Below are 18,998 nucleotides of genomic sequence, written 5' to 3' on the forward strand. Positions count from 1 at the left end.
ATAGTAAAGTTTGAAGTATTTATAAAAACATGGAGTTTTGATATTTATTCCTGGTTTAGGCAATGAAAAAATTTGTTTAATATTTTTATAGTCTCACTGTCTGCCTCATCTACTACCACAATGCTACATTGTCGGTTCTGCAGACATTACAGAAGACAAAAAAATCTTTCTATAATAGTTTTTTAAGGAGAGGTTACGTTTTTGGGGGGGTTTTTTGTTCCTTGATTTTATCCAAGATTGCTTTTTAATAAAATCTAAATTTTGGGTCAAAATTCTTTTATTTTATTTTGTTGCAAATGCTAGTTCCTTTCTTATATAATAGCATTAACATCTACACCCTTTTATGTCTTCATTTTGACATGTTACTTCAAATTATGTTAGTCTGAAAACTACTCATTTTTTGCATTGTTTCATTCTCAGATGTTCTAGAGCACCATATAATGAGGAACTTTTGTCCCAATTTCTCTTTGAGTGATGTAATTTAGTAATGACTTAGCCTGTTTCCCTTTTAGTTTAATTTCAAATTGGTATCTTACTTGGTATCTTGTTGTTTAAACAGGGTCGTAGGGTTGTTAAAGCAGGTCCTTATGCATCTTGTCAAGAAGCAAAGGAGGAGATCAAGGTAAATTCATCCAGTCTTTTTCTTGACACACAAAATGTGAAGGCACCAGTACTAATACTGAACTTATTTTTCTTGATTTTTTTTTTTTTTTTAATCCTTTGATTTTTATCTAACCATCTTTTGCTGTGCTAGATGCATGTGTTGAAAACTGGCCCATATAATTAGTTAATTTTTATGGCTTGTGACAGTGCTGGCGGGACATGAAAAGATTAGGAAGGCAACAACTTTGGAGTATTATCAAACTGTATTTTCTTTTATTTTAACATGACTTCTAGAGACACTCTGAGAATGTTTCCCAACGACCACTTCATGTGGAGGTTCTGCATGCTGATGTTGTGGCTCATCAGAAATTTGCCTTACGCCTAGGTTCCTGGTTAAACAAACTTATGAGCTATTCAAGTGAGTGTGTAACTTTTTTTTTATTCCAGTAATGGGAGGTAAAAAGTTTAAACAAGTTTAGAAAACATCTCGGGTAGTAGAACTTGGAGTATTTCCTGGTTAAAATATTTCTACTTTTCTGCACACTAAAATGGATAATTAATCTGTAAATTAAATATCTGTTTTTTTTATTCCTCCCCATCTCATACCTGGTCCTGGACCTTTCAAACCTTTATTGTAACCAGTCCCACTGTTGTGTGGATGGCTACTTTGTTTTGGGTCCATCTCTGAATGCTGCTCCTCATAACATTGGTGTTGGGCCACAAAATATATCCTTCCTCCCAATTAATGCAATCAAATTCTGTTCAGTACTAGACATAGAATTGGTTTCAAGATTTTGAAGTGGGCTTGTAAAATAATTATTTGTGGGGTACACCAAACTTGTATGACCTATTTTATATAATGTGTACGTGGGGGAAAGATCCACAACCACTTGGAGCCTTTTCAAAAAGGAAGCAGTCCAAATGGGCAGCAGCTGGTATATTCTAATTGTTATGTGTGAACAAGCTGAGAGAGATTCAGATGCAGCAAACCTGCTCCAACTTTAACATACCTTCATCCAGGAACTTCACAGTAGTTTTTCTCAAAGGTTGATGTTAGTTTTCTCTCTCATAACAGTGAATTGGGTTACCAAGATTTTTACTTCATGGTAGCAAAATTGCATTACTATGAGAAAGAAATATATGGGTTCATTTCCTAATTGTCTAGTTGTCATCTTTGACCAGTACTTTTCTTTCTTGTAAATGGTACAAATGTGATTTGGTGAGTTTGAAGTCCTGTAAAACTTAGATCACAGGGCTTCCCTCTTTAATTCACGTTTCAGGCCAATAGCTGAGGTTGATTTAGAGCATGTTATTTAGAAAAACATTCAGTTTTGATTAAAAAAATTCAGTGATTAGAAAAAAGACACAAGTTCTTCATTCTTACAATGAGAATTATTCAGTAGTAGAATAATTTTCCCCAGGGCTGTGATAAATTCTCCAAGTCTGCATTTGTCTTAACTTCAAGTTCCAGCCACTGGATCCCATTAACTTTTGTTTACTTAATTAAAGAACCCATTATCACATTTCTGGTCCCATGTAGGAATGAATAAATGGTGACTTAATCATCATCTGGTAATGGAGCAGTACCAATTGATAACATTTCTTATTTTCTTAGTATATTTAACATACTTTTTATGTCCATTTGTTTCCAGTATAAAACCTTTACACTTCCCAACTTTGACTTTGTATTAATTGCTATAAGCCCCTTAATTTCTATTGGTCATGTAGGCTGCTTGCAACCATTAAAAAAAACAAACAGAAAACAGATAAAAAGTGCCAAAAAAACCTGCTGAAGTGCCTGGGTGATACAGATGCTGTGTAGCTGGGTTGAAGTAATGCATTGCTGCTTCTGGTAAAGCACATTTTGGGGGTTGTTTTTTTTTTAAATTATTATTTTATGTCTGCAAGCAGCCATATTGCCCATTCAGCTAGGATGTCTTTTTAGTCAAAGTATTCTTTCTTGATTGTTGCTTTTTGTTTTCTAACAGGGTGTTCTATAAGTTGCTTGTTTTTACCTGTAGTTTTTATGATTTTTAACTGATGTTTGGAATCCTACAAAAGCCTGTATAATATGACTATGTAAGGACTATGTAAGGACCCTGTGCAGGGATTGGGAGTAACCAGATCACAACCCTATATGATCTTTCCACTTCCATGCTAGTGCAGAGTCTACTGTTCCAGGATGTCTTATCTTCCCTATTGAAATTGTCAGTCTTCTGCAACCCCAGACACTTTGCTGTTAAAGCAGATAAATATCAGTGAAATTATCTAATATATTTAAGGTATTGAGCAGTGTTCTCTCTAAGCTGTGCATGTGCACAGCCATGCACAATAAAAAACCCCCTTAATTGGATTCTGTACCTGGAAAACTTATATTTTTCCAGGTATAGCATCTAATTATATGGAGGTTTGCCTTGAATTGCCCCCTTCCCACTGCTACAGCAGAGAAAATTAAATCTGGGGGGACAAGTGGCCCCCTTGCCATCTGCCCCCTAGCCTCCTTCCCCCTGCCACTCCTTCCCATTCCCTATTATGGAGGAGGGAGGATTCAAGAAACTATAGGCTGGTCAGTTTGAACTCAGTACTGGGTAAAATTTTGGAAAAAATTGTCAAAAACTCCATTTGTGAGGGACTGGCCGAAGGGATAATGCTGAAGAATAACCGCCATAGTTTCTTTGTGGGCAAGTGCTGTCTGACCAACCTCGTCTCCTTCTGTGATCAAGTAACGAACCGCTTAAATTGGGAGACATGGTTGATGTCATATACTTGGATTTTAAAAAGGCCTTTGATATGGTCTCTCATGACACTCTTATTAAAAAAACTAGGGGATTGTGGGCTGGCAGAGTCCATGGTTAGGTGGGTTGGGAACTGGCTAAGGGCTCAAACCCAGAGAGTGTTAGTGGACAAGTTTGTATTGTCTTGGTGGGAGGTGGCTAGTGGTGTCCCGCAAAGTTGGGTTCTTGGGCCTGTACTGTTCAACATCTTTATCCTTGATTTTGGTGAGGATGCAGAAAGCATGCTGGCCAAGTTTGCAGATGATACTAGGTTATAGGGGAAAGTTGTCATAGTAAGGCAAAGACAGGCAAAGTCTGGCTCAGGGGAAGGATCTGGTTGGCAGTGGACTCCATTTCCCAGCTGCCCCTGAACATGGGTGGGGTTGCAGTGGAGACCAGCTCCAGTCGCACTGGCAGGTGTGGAGCAGAGTAGGGCAGGGGGCTGCTCTGGGGCCACTGGGATGTTGCGGCAGGGGCAGCTTGCTCTGGGGCCAGGGCACAGATGCAATCTGTGGTCTGCACGTTCTGGTCAGGAATGTGCAGGCAGCAGATCTCAGCTCTGCTTTGGTCATTTTGCCCACCCCTGTGCTAGGGGATAGCATGCGGATCCAAGCTGACCTGGACAAGGTGGAAAGATGGGCAGCACAGAACTGGATGCAGTTTAGTAAAAATAAATTTGAGTGCTTCCTCTGGGGAGAAGTAACCAGTGACATGAATATCGGTTAGGAGATGTCCTGGCCAGCATGATGGCTGAAAGGAATTTTGGGGTTATGGTTGATCACAGGATGAATATGAGCCACCACTGCAATTCTATAGTCAACAGAACTAATAACATACTGGGGTGCATTAGCTGATGCGTTGTAACTAGAGCTAAGGAAGTGATACTTCCTCTCTACTTGGTACTGGTGAGACCTCAGTTGGAGTACTGTGTCCAGTTCTGGGCACTGCACTTCAGAAACGATGTGAAGAATCTTGAAAGGGACCAGAGAAGGGCCACAGGAATGATTAAGGGCTTGCAGGACAAACCTTATGAAGAAAGACCAAGGGATCTGGGACTGTTCAACCGGGGGAAGAGAAGGGACTCTTCCCTCGGTGAGGGAGGGACTTGGTGGCCATGTATAAGTACGTAAGGGGTGAATATTGGGAGCTGGGAGAGAAACTGTTCAGTAGGGTGCCCCAAGGGAGGACAAGAAGCAACGGCCATAAACTGTTAGAGGATGATTTCAGGTTGAATGCAAGGAAGAACTTCTTTACAGTAAGTGTGACCAGAATCTAGAGCAGACTTCCCAAGGAGGTGGTGCAGTCCCCAACCTTGGAAGTCTTCAAGAGGAGACTGGATAGACACGTTGCTGGGATCATTTGATCTCAGCAGTATTCCTGCCCAGAGCAGGGGTTTGGACTCAATGATCTTTTACGGTCCCTTCCAGCCCTTAATTTCTATGATTCTATGATTGTGGTTAGATCCTGTTTTCCCTGAGCACATGAAAGTAAGGGACAAATTTGAAAACACTGACTGAAACATTCCTATACGTTAACATTCCTAATTACAATATAGTAATTTGCCTATGTGCAGATTACTACAGACTTAATTCATCCAGAGTGTATTTTACCGTTTTTGAAACTATTGCAAGTTTTAGTACAGGTGCTTTATAAACACACTTTTCAACAGCACTTTTGTACTTACTTTACAAACTATGCTTAATATCAGTCCAAAACCAAAAGGCTTATGATTTACTATATAGTTTTGTTTTACCGCATAGTTCATTGAGCTGGGCCCCAGCAGAATCAAGTGTTTCAAGCCATACTGACCCTGTAGCTCAGCACTGCTCAGTATGTGTGAAGAGCACAATCTCCACAAAGGAGCAATGTGCTAATTAACCCCCACTCATGATTGAGTGTTTTTGTCGTGAGTTCTAGGATCCTCCAAAAATTTATATACAGATAAGGCTCAGGGCAACCTACTCTGACTCTACCTCATGGAGGGCAGGAAAATGCTAATTGTATTCAACAGGCTGAGAGTGGGGGCAGCAGAGGGGTTCTGGGTGAACAGTTTGGGGCCCCATTGGTGGTGTTTGCCAGGCATTTAAGGTTGCTGAAGAAACAGGAATCATTGGAAATAGAAAAAAAACATGGAACTGTGCTATGGGAATGAAGAGGAAGTTGAAGTGTAATCAGTGTAGTGGCTTACCATGACTTGAAAAAGAGTCAGTGCTGAGGGGAAGCAGATAATGGGCACTACCATATTTCTTATTCAGATAGGCTGTACTAACCTATGCTTGTGGTGGGTTCCCATCAGCATCTCTGCTTTCTCAGCTTCTTGAAAGCTCAGGACAAGTGTAGTGGCTATTTAACGTGGTGGGTGAAATACCATGTATCTGTGTCCATGAAGGCAGTTGTCCTGAACCGTGCTACAGGAGAACTATTCTTCTGGTGTGGTTCAGTACCCACCAAGGTGCAGCGGCTTTAAGCCCAGTTTATAGAAATAGGAGTCTCTTCCCTTGCTTGCTCCAAGGCCTTATGGCCAAGGGCAAGCAAAACTCAGGGGCATCTGAACCCCAGGCCCCTTGGGCGTTCAAGTGGAATGCCTGCCAAAGGTTTTGGAACCATCTGAAGCCCCAGGTGTGAGTGGAGGATATTTGTTGGTAGTAGGGTCACTTATGGTTCTGGACTCTTGGATCTGGAATTAGTTTTGGCTAATTTGGCCTTGGATACACATTTGAAAAAAAACCTCTGCTTTCTTGTGGGCTAAGATCAAGTGTAGTCTGATGGATTGGTCTGATTCCTGATCTGAAAATGAAATTAAAATGGCATTGTGTAGTGCAGGGTGCACCCCTGTCTGCTTGCAAACAGGACTCCTTGCCTGCTTCCAGTGGGAGGATCTCGGCTACACACTGACTGTATGGAAATGGGAGACTCTTCCCTAGCTTGCTCCTGTAGCCATATAGCTGAGGACAACCAAACCTTGGGGGCATCTGAACCCCAAGCTTCCAGGCTTGGACCTTCATGTAGGATGCCTGCCAAAGGATTTGGAAGTATCTGAAGCCCCAGGCTGGGTTGAAAGCTACTTGCCAGTAGCAGGGCCACATATGGTTCTTGAGTGATTCAAATAGATTTGGACTTGATCTGGCTAATTCGACCAAAGAACGTGAACAATTTAAAAAAAAAAATCAAAAAACCCTCTGCTTTTTGGCTAAAATCAAGCACTTTTGGCACCAGCAGGTGTCAGAGCTGGCTCTGGCCCCCTGGTGCCAGCCTGGTATTGCATGTGCGCCGGCCTGGTATTGTGCGGCTTTCCTGTTGCTGGCCTGGTATTGCGCGTGCACACGCACACACACACACACACACACACACACACACACACACGCGCACACACACACACACACACACGCGCACACACACACACACACACACACGCACACACACACACACACACACTACATTTAGTCAGCTTCATAGTTGGTTTCCATTACTGAGCACTTGATTTTGGCATTAGTTTAATGCTGGACAGTGTATTTAATGAGGTTTCCTTGTATATGAAAGTAAGCTGAGTTTCCCCCCGCCCCATGCTGAATGAGAGAAGAGCCTTGTCTTGTATTCAGGTGTATATATAGTATTTCATTGTTTTGACTTCCTGAATAATGTTGATGTGACACTAATGTCTTTTTGTTCTAGGTGACTTCCGTCAGATCTTTTGTCAAATATGCCTCAAAGAAGAAGCTGACTATGAAAATCCTTGCTTCATAAGCATGTTGATGCTTTGGGATGCAAAACTTCATAAAGGTTGGTATGTATATATTATTCTGGCAAATATATTAATATAAGTTATAGCCATGCAGTTGAAGCCTTTCTTTAGTTTTTGGAAAGCCAAAAGTTTGAGGATACAACTTTTGGTTTCAGTCAAATCTCTCTCCAATCCTTTCCCTCCAGATCTGTGTTCTGTGGAGGATTTCCTCGTAGGAAATAATGTGACTGGGTAAATTTGCTGTGGATGCTCAAATCCACGTCAATATGCAATCAAAATGGTAGATCTAATAACCCTTTAAATGCTTTGACATAAGAAACGTTGTTTATACATGTGTGTAATGGGTTGCTGAAGATCAAAAGAACACAATACTGGGAGAGACTTCCTGGGTCATTGAGTCCAGTTTGGTACTGTCATAGGCAACAAAGTCCTATAATCCCTTCCATAAATTTATTCAGGGAAGTGGTGCACAGTAGAAAATAATAGGAGTAGGAAGCAATCTAACAAGAGTCCTATGCTGGATGTTATAAAGTAGATATATATTGGAACATTGGAAGTATTGCTAGACAAACAGAAAAATATGTGTGCCAGAATTTTGACCCTGTTAACTTCCGAATATTTTAAAGTGAGTTATAGATGGCTAGTTACCAACGGTTGATCCTGTTTGTATTCACATGATTATCAGTATTTCTAGTGTCTTCTTTCTTCAGCTGCTCCTGTCGTCTTCAAAAAACCAAAAAAACGTATTGCATAGAATAGAAGTGAAGTAAATGGTGTTGAATTTTCACAGGAGCAAGGAAGGTCCTTCATGAACTTATCTTCAGCAGTTTTTTCATGGAAATGGAATACAAAAAACTTTTTGCTATGGAATTTGTGAAGGTAATTAGCTGTTCATGTTCTATGCACTGTAGTTTGTGAGGTCAAATATTAGCTTGTGATGTCATGAGCAAAGGGCTAATTGGCAAAATTATGGGTAAAACATTATTTATTAAAACATATTTAATTTCCTGGCTGTTCCATGCTTGTGGTATTTTACAATAAAAGTATATCAAGGAATATTTTTTAGAATGGTTACCCTTATCATGTATTTATACCTTCTCTAAATATGAATTGACTTTGGTAGCTTCAACAGCAACTGCAGTAGTAGCATCTCCATTTAAGGGTGCAAATACTGCATACCCAGTCTCATAATCTTTGTTGACTAGCTGAGTTGGGTAGTAGGTAGAATAGTCTGAAGAATCAATCTTAAATCTAAAATGGAGTACAAATCGACCCATGACCTAACAGAAAAGAGGTGTGAATAAAAATGCAGGATAAAAGCGAAAGTCTTCTAATTATATTACCATAACATGGAAGATATCAAAGTCTTCTGGTTAATTTTAGATATAGTTCCAAAATATTGAAAGTTATGTCAAAGTGAACTAATTAACTTTTAAGATAGAAAGCCCTTTTGCAACCTAGTAGAGAATGATTCTTAATTTCAAGGTAACTAGTTTAATTCTCACATTATGTGAGGTGTAGGTTCTCAGGTCCCACAATGAGAACAGAATGAATAGTTTTAGTACATGTAGTTAGGAATATTTGTTACCATTGAAAAGGTGAATAAACTAGAAGAAATGTAAAGGTGATTTAATATTTGAGAGGGAGACAGAATGCAAAGCTAGTAGAATATGTTTTCCTATTATAGGGGAAAATCTAGTTATTAAAAACCTAAATCTGACATTTGGTGTTCTTCATTTGAATTGTCATAAAAGGAAAAGAATTATTCTGACAAATCAATACTATTCACATTCAATACTGTTCACTGGAGGAGGCAAGAATTCATTTTACAAGATCTGGGTGACTCCTGTAATTTTTGTGCGTTTAATTTGCCTCCTGGGAGAGAGACGGCAGTGTAGAAGATGAAGGAATTGAGTTCCAGATTGGCAGAGCAGTGAAGCAGTTAAGAGGAGTTATGATTCAGGTGTTCTGATCTTAGAGCTCAGCTGGTTGTGGGGCTCTGCAATTCCATGTAGTTTGATCTGGATCTATGGGGAATGTTAAAGAGGACATTTAATTGCACTGTTCCCTACAAGTGAAAAATTAAACTTAAAAAAATTTAGTTAACTTTTATGGTTGATTAATGTTTTTTCCCCCTGATATTCTTCTTCCACAGTATTATAAGTTATTGCAAAAAGAGTATATCAGCGATGATCATGAAAGAAATATCTCAGTGACTGCACTCTCAGTTCAGATGTTCACTGTACCTACTCTGGTATGTATGCCAACCAGTACAAGAAATATATTGTGATACTGTAATCCTTTATTACAACCTCATATCTGCAGAATCTGTTCTAATTGCTAGGTCATCTCCATGCATTCCTATGGCCAAAACAAAGTGTATTTAATATTCTGTTAAGTGGATAAATGTCTGAGTTTATAAGATAGTTCATCAATTAAATTAGAAGGAATATGAATAAATGAAGTATTATGCACAAGGTCATTCTATATATAAGCCAAGTTTCTGTGTTAGTCTGTTGCTCAAAATTACCTTTTATTATGCAGTTTGTTAAACTGACCTGTAGAGAGGAGAAAGGTAAGGACATATGATACCTTTTGTTTATATACAGTTATATATAAAGATCAACAAGGAGCTTATCACATGATGTGCTTTTCAGAGTCTGTTGCTTGGTTTTTACAGTAGAAATTCATACTTTTCTTACATTGCTTTTTAGGAAAACTTTAAGTAACTGAAGATAAACTAGTTCATTGACCATTGTATCTGGGTAGTGTATTAAAAAGAAACCTTATTTTAAAAAAAGAAACGGTAAGGCATAAATAAGTGAATACCTACCTAAATAAATCCAGGGCATAACCCTCTTGCAGTATTGCATTTTAATGGTCATAAAAAGGCACTAAATAAAAACACAGCATTTAAAAAAAATGAACCATATTCAAAAAAAGCATTTCTCATAGTCACGGTGGGAGGGCAGAACTACTCTGGTGTAGTGTGGTCATTTACACATCATGGTTTCCTTGCTTGAAGGATATTTTCCAATAGGAACCAAAGAATTGGCCCACTTTCCCCCACTACTTTTTGTCATGCTTCCTAGCAGGCTGTAGCCATCTACTTTTAAGATGTTGGTTGCCATTGGACCTTTCCTATCTGGCACTGCTGTGATATAAAATAGCGTTGTTTCCTGACAAACTTTCTGCCACTGGATGATTCTGGTCCATTGGCAGAAAATAATCCCTTACATCTTTGAAGTGATGTGGAAGTTGGTCAAAGGCTGAAGATGCTCTCATCTTCATTTACAGTGTCTCAGTTTTGGTCTAGGCATTATCTAGTACACTAGAGGCCAAAACAACGGCATAGGACTACACATTTTCGTACACTGCTCTCTTTATTGCAGGTATAGCTCAAATGACATGTATATAGAAGCTTATTTGGCCACTGTTTAGCAATATATTTTATGTTGAATATCCTAATGATGAGATGGTGGAAGTAGAAGTTAGCAGAAGTATAGAGATGCTGATACTCTTGTAGTGAGGCAGATTCCTGGTGTTGAAATACCTTCCCTTTACAGGCCCGTCATCTTATTGAAGAACAGAATGTAATCACCACTATCACAGAGACTCTTCTAGAAGTTCTGCCAGAGTATCTGGACAAGAATGACAAATTCAACTTTCAGGGTTATAGCCAGGACAAACTGAGCCGGGTGTATGCAGTCATATGTGATCTCAAGTAAGTATAAATTTGAAGAGTTTTCTAACTATATTGCAGAGAATATAATGTGATGGTGTTGAACTTACAGCCTGTGGGCCAGATCCAACTTTCAGTGCTGTGTGGGCAACAGGCCTGGTAGAGAGGCCAAGAATTTGGGGATTGGGCTTGCCACCAAAATGTAGGGCAAGGTGGGTGGGCAGGGGGTGCTGCTCACCCTGCTAGCATGTCTGGATCTGGTATGCTTGGAGCCCTGTGGTCTGGACATGCCTGAAAGGTAGGGTGAATTTGACAGCCATGATATAATGTTTGCAAGAGACTACGAAACGGTGTGATGTCCTTCTTTTGGCACGTGCCCAGGGTGAGACTCGTATATATACCTTTGGAATTGCAACAAGATTTTTCAGCCACTTAACATCTGCCCCCCCGTCCCAAAATCTCTATACTATATTTACTTGCAACCAAGGTAGAGATTCCCCTTGTATGTTTAACATCCTTGTCTTGGATCTGAGCATAAAGTGGGGGGTGGTGAGGGGGGTGATGGATGGTCTGGTAGCTGCTGTGGCTCTGGCTCCAGGCTGGAGCCACAGATGAAGCTGCTGCCTGCCCCTCTCCCCTTGGCAGCCTCTTCCCTCCCACCCCCAACAGCCTCTGCTCCTCTTGCCTGTTCTTCCCCATCCCCCAGCCACTTACAGAGCCTAGGCAATAGTTATTGCCACTGTTGCTACTCAGCCAGTCTGGAGCCAGTGCAAGCATGTGCACTCTACTCCCAGCTGGAGTGGGACCAGAGTGAGCCAAAGCAAAAGTAAACAGTGAAAGGGAAGGGGGGCAAGGCAGCGGTGGGGAGGGGGCAAAAGAGTGGGACAGGCAGGAGGGGGCAAGGTATAGGGGAGCAAGGGGCAGGGGTCAAGTAGCTTGATCTCTCCCTCCCTGCCCCTCCTATTCCCTGCTTCCTCAGTGCCTCCCACCCTGCTTGCTGCCTCCTGCCTCCCCACTGTCTGCTCCCTTTCAACTGCTTTCCCTGTTGAAGCAGTTGGGGGAAAACAATTTAAGAGGAACCAAAAATAATTAGGTTCTATACATCAGAAAGTTGCTCTAAGATGCTGATGTTGGTGATAATTTTAATCAAATAAATATAAAACATGCATGCATGCACACATACAAGAAGCCTAAACTATGCTGTTTTCTCCTGGGACAGGTATATCTTGATTAGTAAGCCCACAGTTTGGACAGACAGACTGAAGGAATGCTTTTTGGAAGGGTTCTGTTCATTCCTGAGGATTCTGACTTGTATGCAGGTACAGTATATTAATTAATGTATTACTAATGCTCTGTTCTAAAGCTGTTAGAATATTTCTGTCAGTTGTTAGAACAGTTTCTCTATAATAGTATTTGGATTATTAAAGACACAAAGGCAACATCTTACATTTTTAACCTTTTTCATGGGTGGCTATTTGTAGATATAAGATGCATATAAATTATCTTCATTTTTCTTTCTGACTTGGGGATTTTCTTTTTAAGCATTTGATCATTTATGTGAGTGAATATTCTTTGGCACCCTTCATTGCAGGGAATGGAAGAGATAAAGAGACAAATTGGTCAACACATTGAGGTAGACCCCGACTGGGAAGCAGCCATTGCTATCCAGATGCAGCTGAAGAATATTCTTTTGATGTTCCAAGAGTGGTGTGCTTGTGATGTAAGTAAACAACTGTTTTGTTGTTCTTATATGTACTTTCTTGGGTATACAGGAAGCTTTTCTGAAAAGCTGAACAATAGAAACTGTACAATAGAAAACTTACAGTTCATGTTCCTGAAAGACGAACCCATGAATAAATATTTTAAAAACTGTAGTTCCTTTCACGTCTGTTACTTGAAAAGAGATTTCAGGTTGTAAGGAAAAATCTCATTTCCCTGGTGGGTAGAAATTTAGTCTGACGCTGTGGTGGGTCTGGTATAAAAGCTTGGATAAGTAATGCAAATAAATTAATTACAAATATGTAATCATCCAAATTCAAATAATTTATCTGTATGTGTAGTATAGCTGAGCCTGATATTAAACATCACCATAATGAAATCTGTTATGTATTTGTATTATATTCCTCTCTTCTGATACGCCTGTTAACTTGGCAAAAATATAAAAAATGTACTTTATTTTTATTTTTTGACTGAAACAACATATTGGGATCAGGGAAGAATACTGTGTTGGATTTGGGATTTAGAAGTAATCTGTTTGATTATGTTGCAAGATGGAGCACATATGGCACGCTTACCTATAAGTTAACACTCATGTAAATAAGTTGGAAGTTGGGGAATCCAAAGAGAAATAAAAAGGAGAGAAATTGAATAGAACTCCACCCTCCCTAGTTTCCCACATTGATAAATAAGTTTTATCACTTACACTAGAGTTTTAACTCTGTTTTCTGTAGTCTTCTAAATTTGGACTGAGTGAGGAAAGCTGTAACATGAAGGCAGGTCTATTATTGCATACATTTTTAGGATACTTAGTTCAATGGAACATAGGCTGTTTAAAAGCCAGAAAATACCGTGTGGGTACTTACACATACAAAATTAACTTTGCCCTGTTTGATGCCAAAACACCTATAACAAACATGCACTTTCTCTGCCTTTTGAAATGTATTGTGTTTGCTATGGGTGTATTGGGGCATTGCTTAAAGAGGACAAACGTGAGTTACATGGATGCATATCATCAGTGTCTTCCCTGACTCTGAGAAGCTTTAGTTTTGCTAAAGTCCATTCTTGAAGAGCACAGGATACTGCCAGACTGCTTTAACATTGCCTTGATTTTTTTAATTGAGTTTACTAGGGGTTTTTAGTTGGAGCTTTTTTTTAAGATGACAAACATTCCTTGTAGGAGCTAGTGATAACTTAGGTGTTATATTTGTTGTGTGCACCTTGCAGGTGAGATGTTACTGTGCCAGGTGAAAGACTATTGTGATCTCTCTTTTTTTGTATCCGTTCTTATCCACCTAATTGTAGTAGAATGTGGATTGCAGTTAGCACTGAAGTGTTTGGAATACATAGTTGCAAACAGGGCTGATGACAGGAATCATGGATATGGTCGGAGTTCCCAAAATCCTAACAGTTTTTTTAATATGTGGTGATTACAGTAGCTTCAAACGTGTAGAAAACTGGACTGACCTCTGCCATCCCTACTGCCATTTCCAGTTCATCCTTCTCTTCCTACCCCATTAAACCATTCCTGTTGTAGAAGCCATGAGCACGTACAAAAGTCGCTTGTCAGAAACACTCTTCTGCTGTCAATGTATATGATATGCAACAGCTTACTAAAAGAGTTGCAAACTGTCATAGTCATGTAACTAAACTAGACCAGACCTCACACTCCTATTCAACTAGTTTCTCTATCCCTGCTTCTGGCAGCCCTCAGCAGCCTGTGGCCCACTCATTTGCTTTCCACACCATATTATCTCTCTTCCTTTTTTCCCTATGGCTAGTTTTCCCCTTGCTACTTTCCACGTGTCAATCTACCTTTAAAACTTTGTATTACCTGATTATTTTTTGTAGTATAAATTTGGGTTACCTTCAGAAATCATCCCCCAAATCCTGGCTCATATAGGGAATTGAATCAGCTATTGGATAAAAACACCAAAAAGCCCCAAAACACATGGCTCTCAACTTGCTGGTGCACGGGGACCCTGGGCTCATGATCCCAGTCTACCTCTGCACTAACAAGTAGGAATAGTGTGATTGGGAACTGATTATCAGATGTCCTGCCATGTTTGTGCAGCATGGTAGGAGGTGCAGGTGTTGGGATTAGGTATCGGATTCCATGGTGCCATTAAATGCAAGTGTGCCAGGGGCCTCAGATTTCATATTGTATGAGGAGACACAGGAAAAAGCATTACGGACATTCCCAGGGAGGCAAGGACTTTTGGGTCCTGGCCTGCACACAAGAGAAAATGTGGGGCTTACAGGTGCCTGCATTCCTAATTCTGCCATTTACTCCATAAAACTCACCCTAGCATCCCATGCCACCCCACCACTTTCCCTAACTTAAACTTGGAACTCTTGCTCCCTCCTTTACTACCTATCCCCATAAATGCTTATCCCTCAGGGAAGGATTTGTGTTTCTTATTTCTTCCATTTTTCTTATTAAAATTAGAGGTGCTAAATATATCGGTCCATATCGTATTGGTATGATGAAAATTGACATTATTGACACTCGGCTATTTTTGGTTGGTGTGGCCAGTTAATATCACCGATAAATGCTGCGTGCAGCCGCAGCGTGCATGTGGCCAGGAACGCAGCCCAGCAGCTTGGAAAGTAGCCTCCTGCCAGTATGTCTGTGGTGGGGAAGGGGCTTGGGGGACGGATCAAAGCCGCCATGGTGAGGGAGTGGGGCTGGGGTGGACGCTGCTCAGCCAGGCCAGGTTAGGGTATGAGACTGAGCCACAGATGGCTTGTGTGGGGTGTGGATGGGAGCAGCTCCCCACCACTGCACACACCCCTGGAGAGGCATGGGAGGCAAGTGCCCCCCCACATTTGTGCACTGGGCAAGGGTGGGCTGCCTGCTGTGGGCTTGGAGGCCAGGGGCTGCACTAGCCTCTTCCTGGAAGGGAGGGCTGGGCTGGGGCTGTGCTCAGAGTGGGTGGGGATGGGGTGGGTGGTGGTGCTGGGAGGGGGTGCTACGGGGGAGCTATGGCAAATTTTGAGTTGGTTGTAGCCTACCCCATAGCCACCCCCTTCCAGCGCTGCCACTGCTGCCCACACCAAGTGCAGCCCTGGCCCAGCCCCCTCTCCAGGATGAGGCTTGCGCAGCTTCTGGCCCTGAGTCTGTAGCGGGCAGCCCACCCTTGCCCCATGCACAGATCGGGGGGGGCACATGCCCTCATGCCTCTCCTAGGTGTGTGTGCAATGGTGGGGAGCCAACCCCTCTGTGTCCCCCCAGACAAGGTGCCTGTGGCTCTGCCCTGCCCTGGCTGGGCAGCACCTGCCTCCCTCACCATGGGGGCCTTAATCTGCCCCCGCCATGCCCATTTCCTCCCCCACTCAAGATTTACTGGCCAGATGCTGCTCTCCAAGCTACAGGACTGTCAGTCAAATTGGTATTGGTCAGTTATAGCTGGTTAATACTCAGCCATCAGTATCAGACAAAAAAATCTTTTTTGGTGCACCCCTAATTAAAATCAATATGAGTACCTTCTATATCTTTTGTTTTACTCTGATCACATGTTCCCAAAATAAAAGCCCATTTATTTGAGGAATGTTGACTCTATTCTGTATTCCTTAAGACATGCAAAATTTGAAGGGAATTTGAATATGCAGAGTAATAATTCTGTCACAGATTTGTTTTATTTGTCTCATTAAACCATGAAAGTAAACAATAAAGTGGCATAGCCTGAGGTGGGTGTGCATTTTGCTTTTTTTAAAATTAACTATATAAAAATCTTTTCACTTTTAGGAAGACCTTTTGCTGAAGGCTTACAAGGAGTGCCATACAGCTGTGATGAGGTGCAGCTCAAATAGTCATTCACGAGCAAAGACATTTTTTCACTTATGTGGCCACACGCTGGAATACAGACCTTACAGAGTGTCTGTAGATTCTGTTAGCATACACTTGCCGCTGTCCAGGACCCTCGCTGGTGGGTGTTGTCATGCTTTACTTTTTAAAAATGTTCTCTGTAGTTAGGTTTCTTCTTCCTTGTCTACTTTTTTTATCCTCAAGTAGTATTTTCAAAATATTGTGCATCTGTAACCCAACTTTAAAAAAGCAGTCTAAAAAATTAAAAGTAGCCAGTGTTTTGTGCCAACTTAAAGATTCTCTGTAGTTTAATTGGGAGTTATTGTGTTAAGCAGTCCAATGGCTTACCATCAGAAAAAGTTTATTCAATGCATCCTGTAAATTATATGAATATATTAACTGTTTAATTGGGGAAAAATCTATGACTACATTAAAAACAAAAACTGTCAGGCTTTACTGTAGCTTAAAATTTAAGACGCTTGTAGAACATTTGTAGAGTCTGTACCCTGATTTTCCCTGTCAGAATCCCAGGTACAGGGTAAATGCAAATTGCTTAGTTCCTGAGAGCAAGAGAAAAGGTGTGTGTTTTTTTTGTTTGTTTGTTTGTTTTTGGTTTTTTTTGTTTTTAATTGTTCAACAGCAATTTTTCTGACAGTGTACAATAGAATTATCTTTACAGGACTTCAGAGGGAGACTTCTCATCTACAAGTTTTCTGTGAGAAATTGGAGGAATTAGCATATCAAAAGAAATATTTATTTTACATGAGCTTGCAAGCCACAAAGACACACAGTTAAAGATGTAGTCTGTCAAACAGCAGGAGCAGGAAATAAAACTTTCTTCTTCATCTTCCATAAACATTTTAAACTTTAATAGATGTCCTTAGCAGCCTAGGCTGTAAGGAAGGGAGGAGGAACTGCAGTGGGAATGCCCTGCCAGCATTTTCTTCTCTTATCAAGTGAAAGAGTGCCTACTCCAACACCACCATGGACTCAGCTGCAGCAATATTTCATGTGAAAAGAGGGACCAATTCAAAATCTGCTAGTTCAAAATCAGCTAGTTCCAAATCATTTGGGCCTTTGCAGGTCAAACCCAACACTTTTATTTTTGTTGGGCTGACATCTTGCAGATGTTGGAGCACTGGGATGAGTCATGTTTGTACCCAAAGTAACAAACAAACAAACAAACATTCACATTCTGCAGTAATTTCAGTTTGCAGATAGATTTTAAATGTAGAGAATATTGTACTTGCCTATCAAAATTGTAGATTTTGGTAGGGATGTTCCTGCTGGGACTTAAAAAACACAGAAGTTCCTGGTAGAAGGTCTGGTTCCTCTGCTTAGGGCCAGGCCAGTCAACACATTTGGGATCAGGAAAGAATTTTAATCTTATTGGTGCAGACTGTTTGTGGTCAGGGGAAGAGAGTTGCTTTCCTTTGCAGTGAGGAGCATTGTCCTCTTCCTTGGGTTTCACGAGCGTATTTTAATAGCTACCTTGCAGTGGTAGGCTATTAACAGTGCCCTTGTCCCCTTGCTTTACCTGTGGCAAGTTAAGGTGTTTTTACTCTTTGGGGTTTGTGCCTGGTAGTTGTCCAATATGGTTGTTTGCAAAGTTTTTAAGTGAATTAAATAATGGCTTGTGAAGGACAATTTAAATACAGATGATCCTGCTTTGAACAGGGGGTTGGACTAGATAAACTTCTGAAGTCCTTTCCACCCCTACTTTTCCATGATTCTGTAAAATTTGGAGGAGAGGCCAGGCCCTTATGATGATGATCTCAGACTGGGGGAGGAATCTGCCACCAGGAGCATGTGATCATGTAAATGCTAATAGAAATCTAAGAGCACCATATTTTCACTTTACCATTACTGCCATAGACTCCCTCAACTGAGTCTAGATTAATCTCCCCACTATGTGGGAATTTGCTGCCAGACACTAAAAATGTTTAATTCCCCTTCTTTGTTAGATAAACTAAAGATGTAGATCTAGGAATTTTAGCGAAAAACAGAACTCTGAGTGTTAAGAGCACTTTATTAACTCCTGAGGATAGACCCTCCCAACAGGTTGCTCAGCCTTATACCCCTAACCTCTGGCCAAAGAAGGCAGTAACAATTCCTTTACATAGTTAACTAATTCTGTAATTATAGTCCAGATCAAACAGGATCTGTGTACGCTTAGGTTCTGTAAAATCTGTATGAGTTTGCATTTTACGGTCACCTACAATAAATTACTTTGCAATCATGGTAAACCCCCATGGCTCACTAAGAGCATCCGGGAATGTCTCCTTGCTAAAAGGGAGGCATATACCCAATGGAGAGATGGGGTCATCGCCAAGAAGGACTATGTTATAGTCGCCCGAGGATGTAGGGGGGCAGTCAGGAGGGCCAAGGCAGAGTTGGAGATAGGACTAGCTTCCCGGATTAAGGACAATAAGAAGTCCTTCTTCAAATACATAGGGGGTAAAAAGAGGGTCCCGGGTAATGTGGGGCCCCTGCAGGACACGATGGGCAACTTAGTCATCACGCCAGATGACAAAGCTAACATATTTAACGATTTCTTTGCCTCTGTCTTCCTAAGTAGGGACCAGTTCAGCCACCTCCCTGCTGGGCCCCCCTCGGGCCCCGAGAGAGACACGCCTGGGCCAAGGGTTAGCGAGGAGTTAGTTAGGGTACTTC

The 18,998-nt window shown here is 41.0% G+C and overlaps 1 protein-coding gene across 5 annotated transcripts in view; it reads left to right on the forward strand.

Annotated features, from left to right (window-relative positions):
* Positions 1-18,998, forward strand: part of UBR1 (ubiquitin protein ligase E3 component n-recognin 1) — a 126,712-nt gene that overhangs the window by 34,666 nt on the left and 73,048 nt on the right. For all 5 annotated transcript variants that reach the window (XM_090033319.1, XM_090033318.1, XM_090033320.1 and 2 more), the window contains exons 7-15: positions 560-622; positions 898-1,021; positions 7,050-7,157; positions 7,910-7,998; positions 9,275-9,373; positions 10,686-10,843; positions 12,021-12,120; positions 12,393-12,521; positions 16,266-16,446. In XM_090033319.1, coding sequence (XP_089889445.1) covers positions 560-622; positions 898-1,021; positions 7,050-7,157; positions 7,910-7,998; positions 9,275-9,373; positions 10,686-10,843; positions 12,021-12,120; positions 12,393-12,521; positions 16,266-16,446 — 1,051 coding nt within the window. The remainder of the gene's footprint in view (positions 1-559; positions 623-897; positions 1,022-7,049; positions 7,158-7,909; positions 7,999-9,274; positions 9,374-10,685; positions 10,844-12,020; positions 12,121-12,392; positions 12,522-16,265; positions 16,447-18,998) is intronic.

The sequence above is a fragment of the Crocodylus siamensis genome, chromosome 2, assembly GCF_052110815.1.
Source record: "Crocodylus siamensis isolate JL-2025a chromosome 2, ASM5211081v1, whole genome shotgun sequence".
In the NCBI taxonomy this organism is placed as follows: Eukaryota; Metazoa; Chordata; order Crocodylia; family Crocodylidae; genus Crocodylus; species Crocodylus siamensis.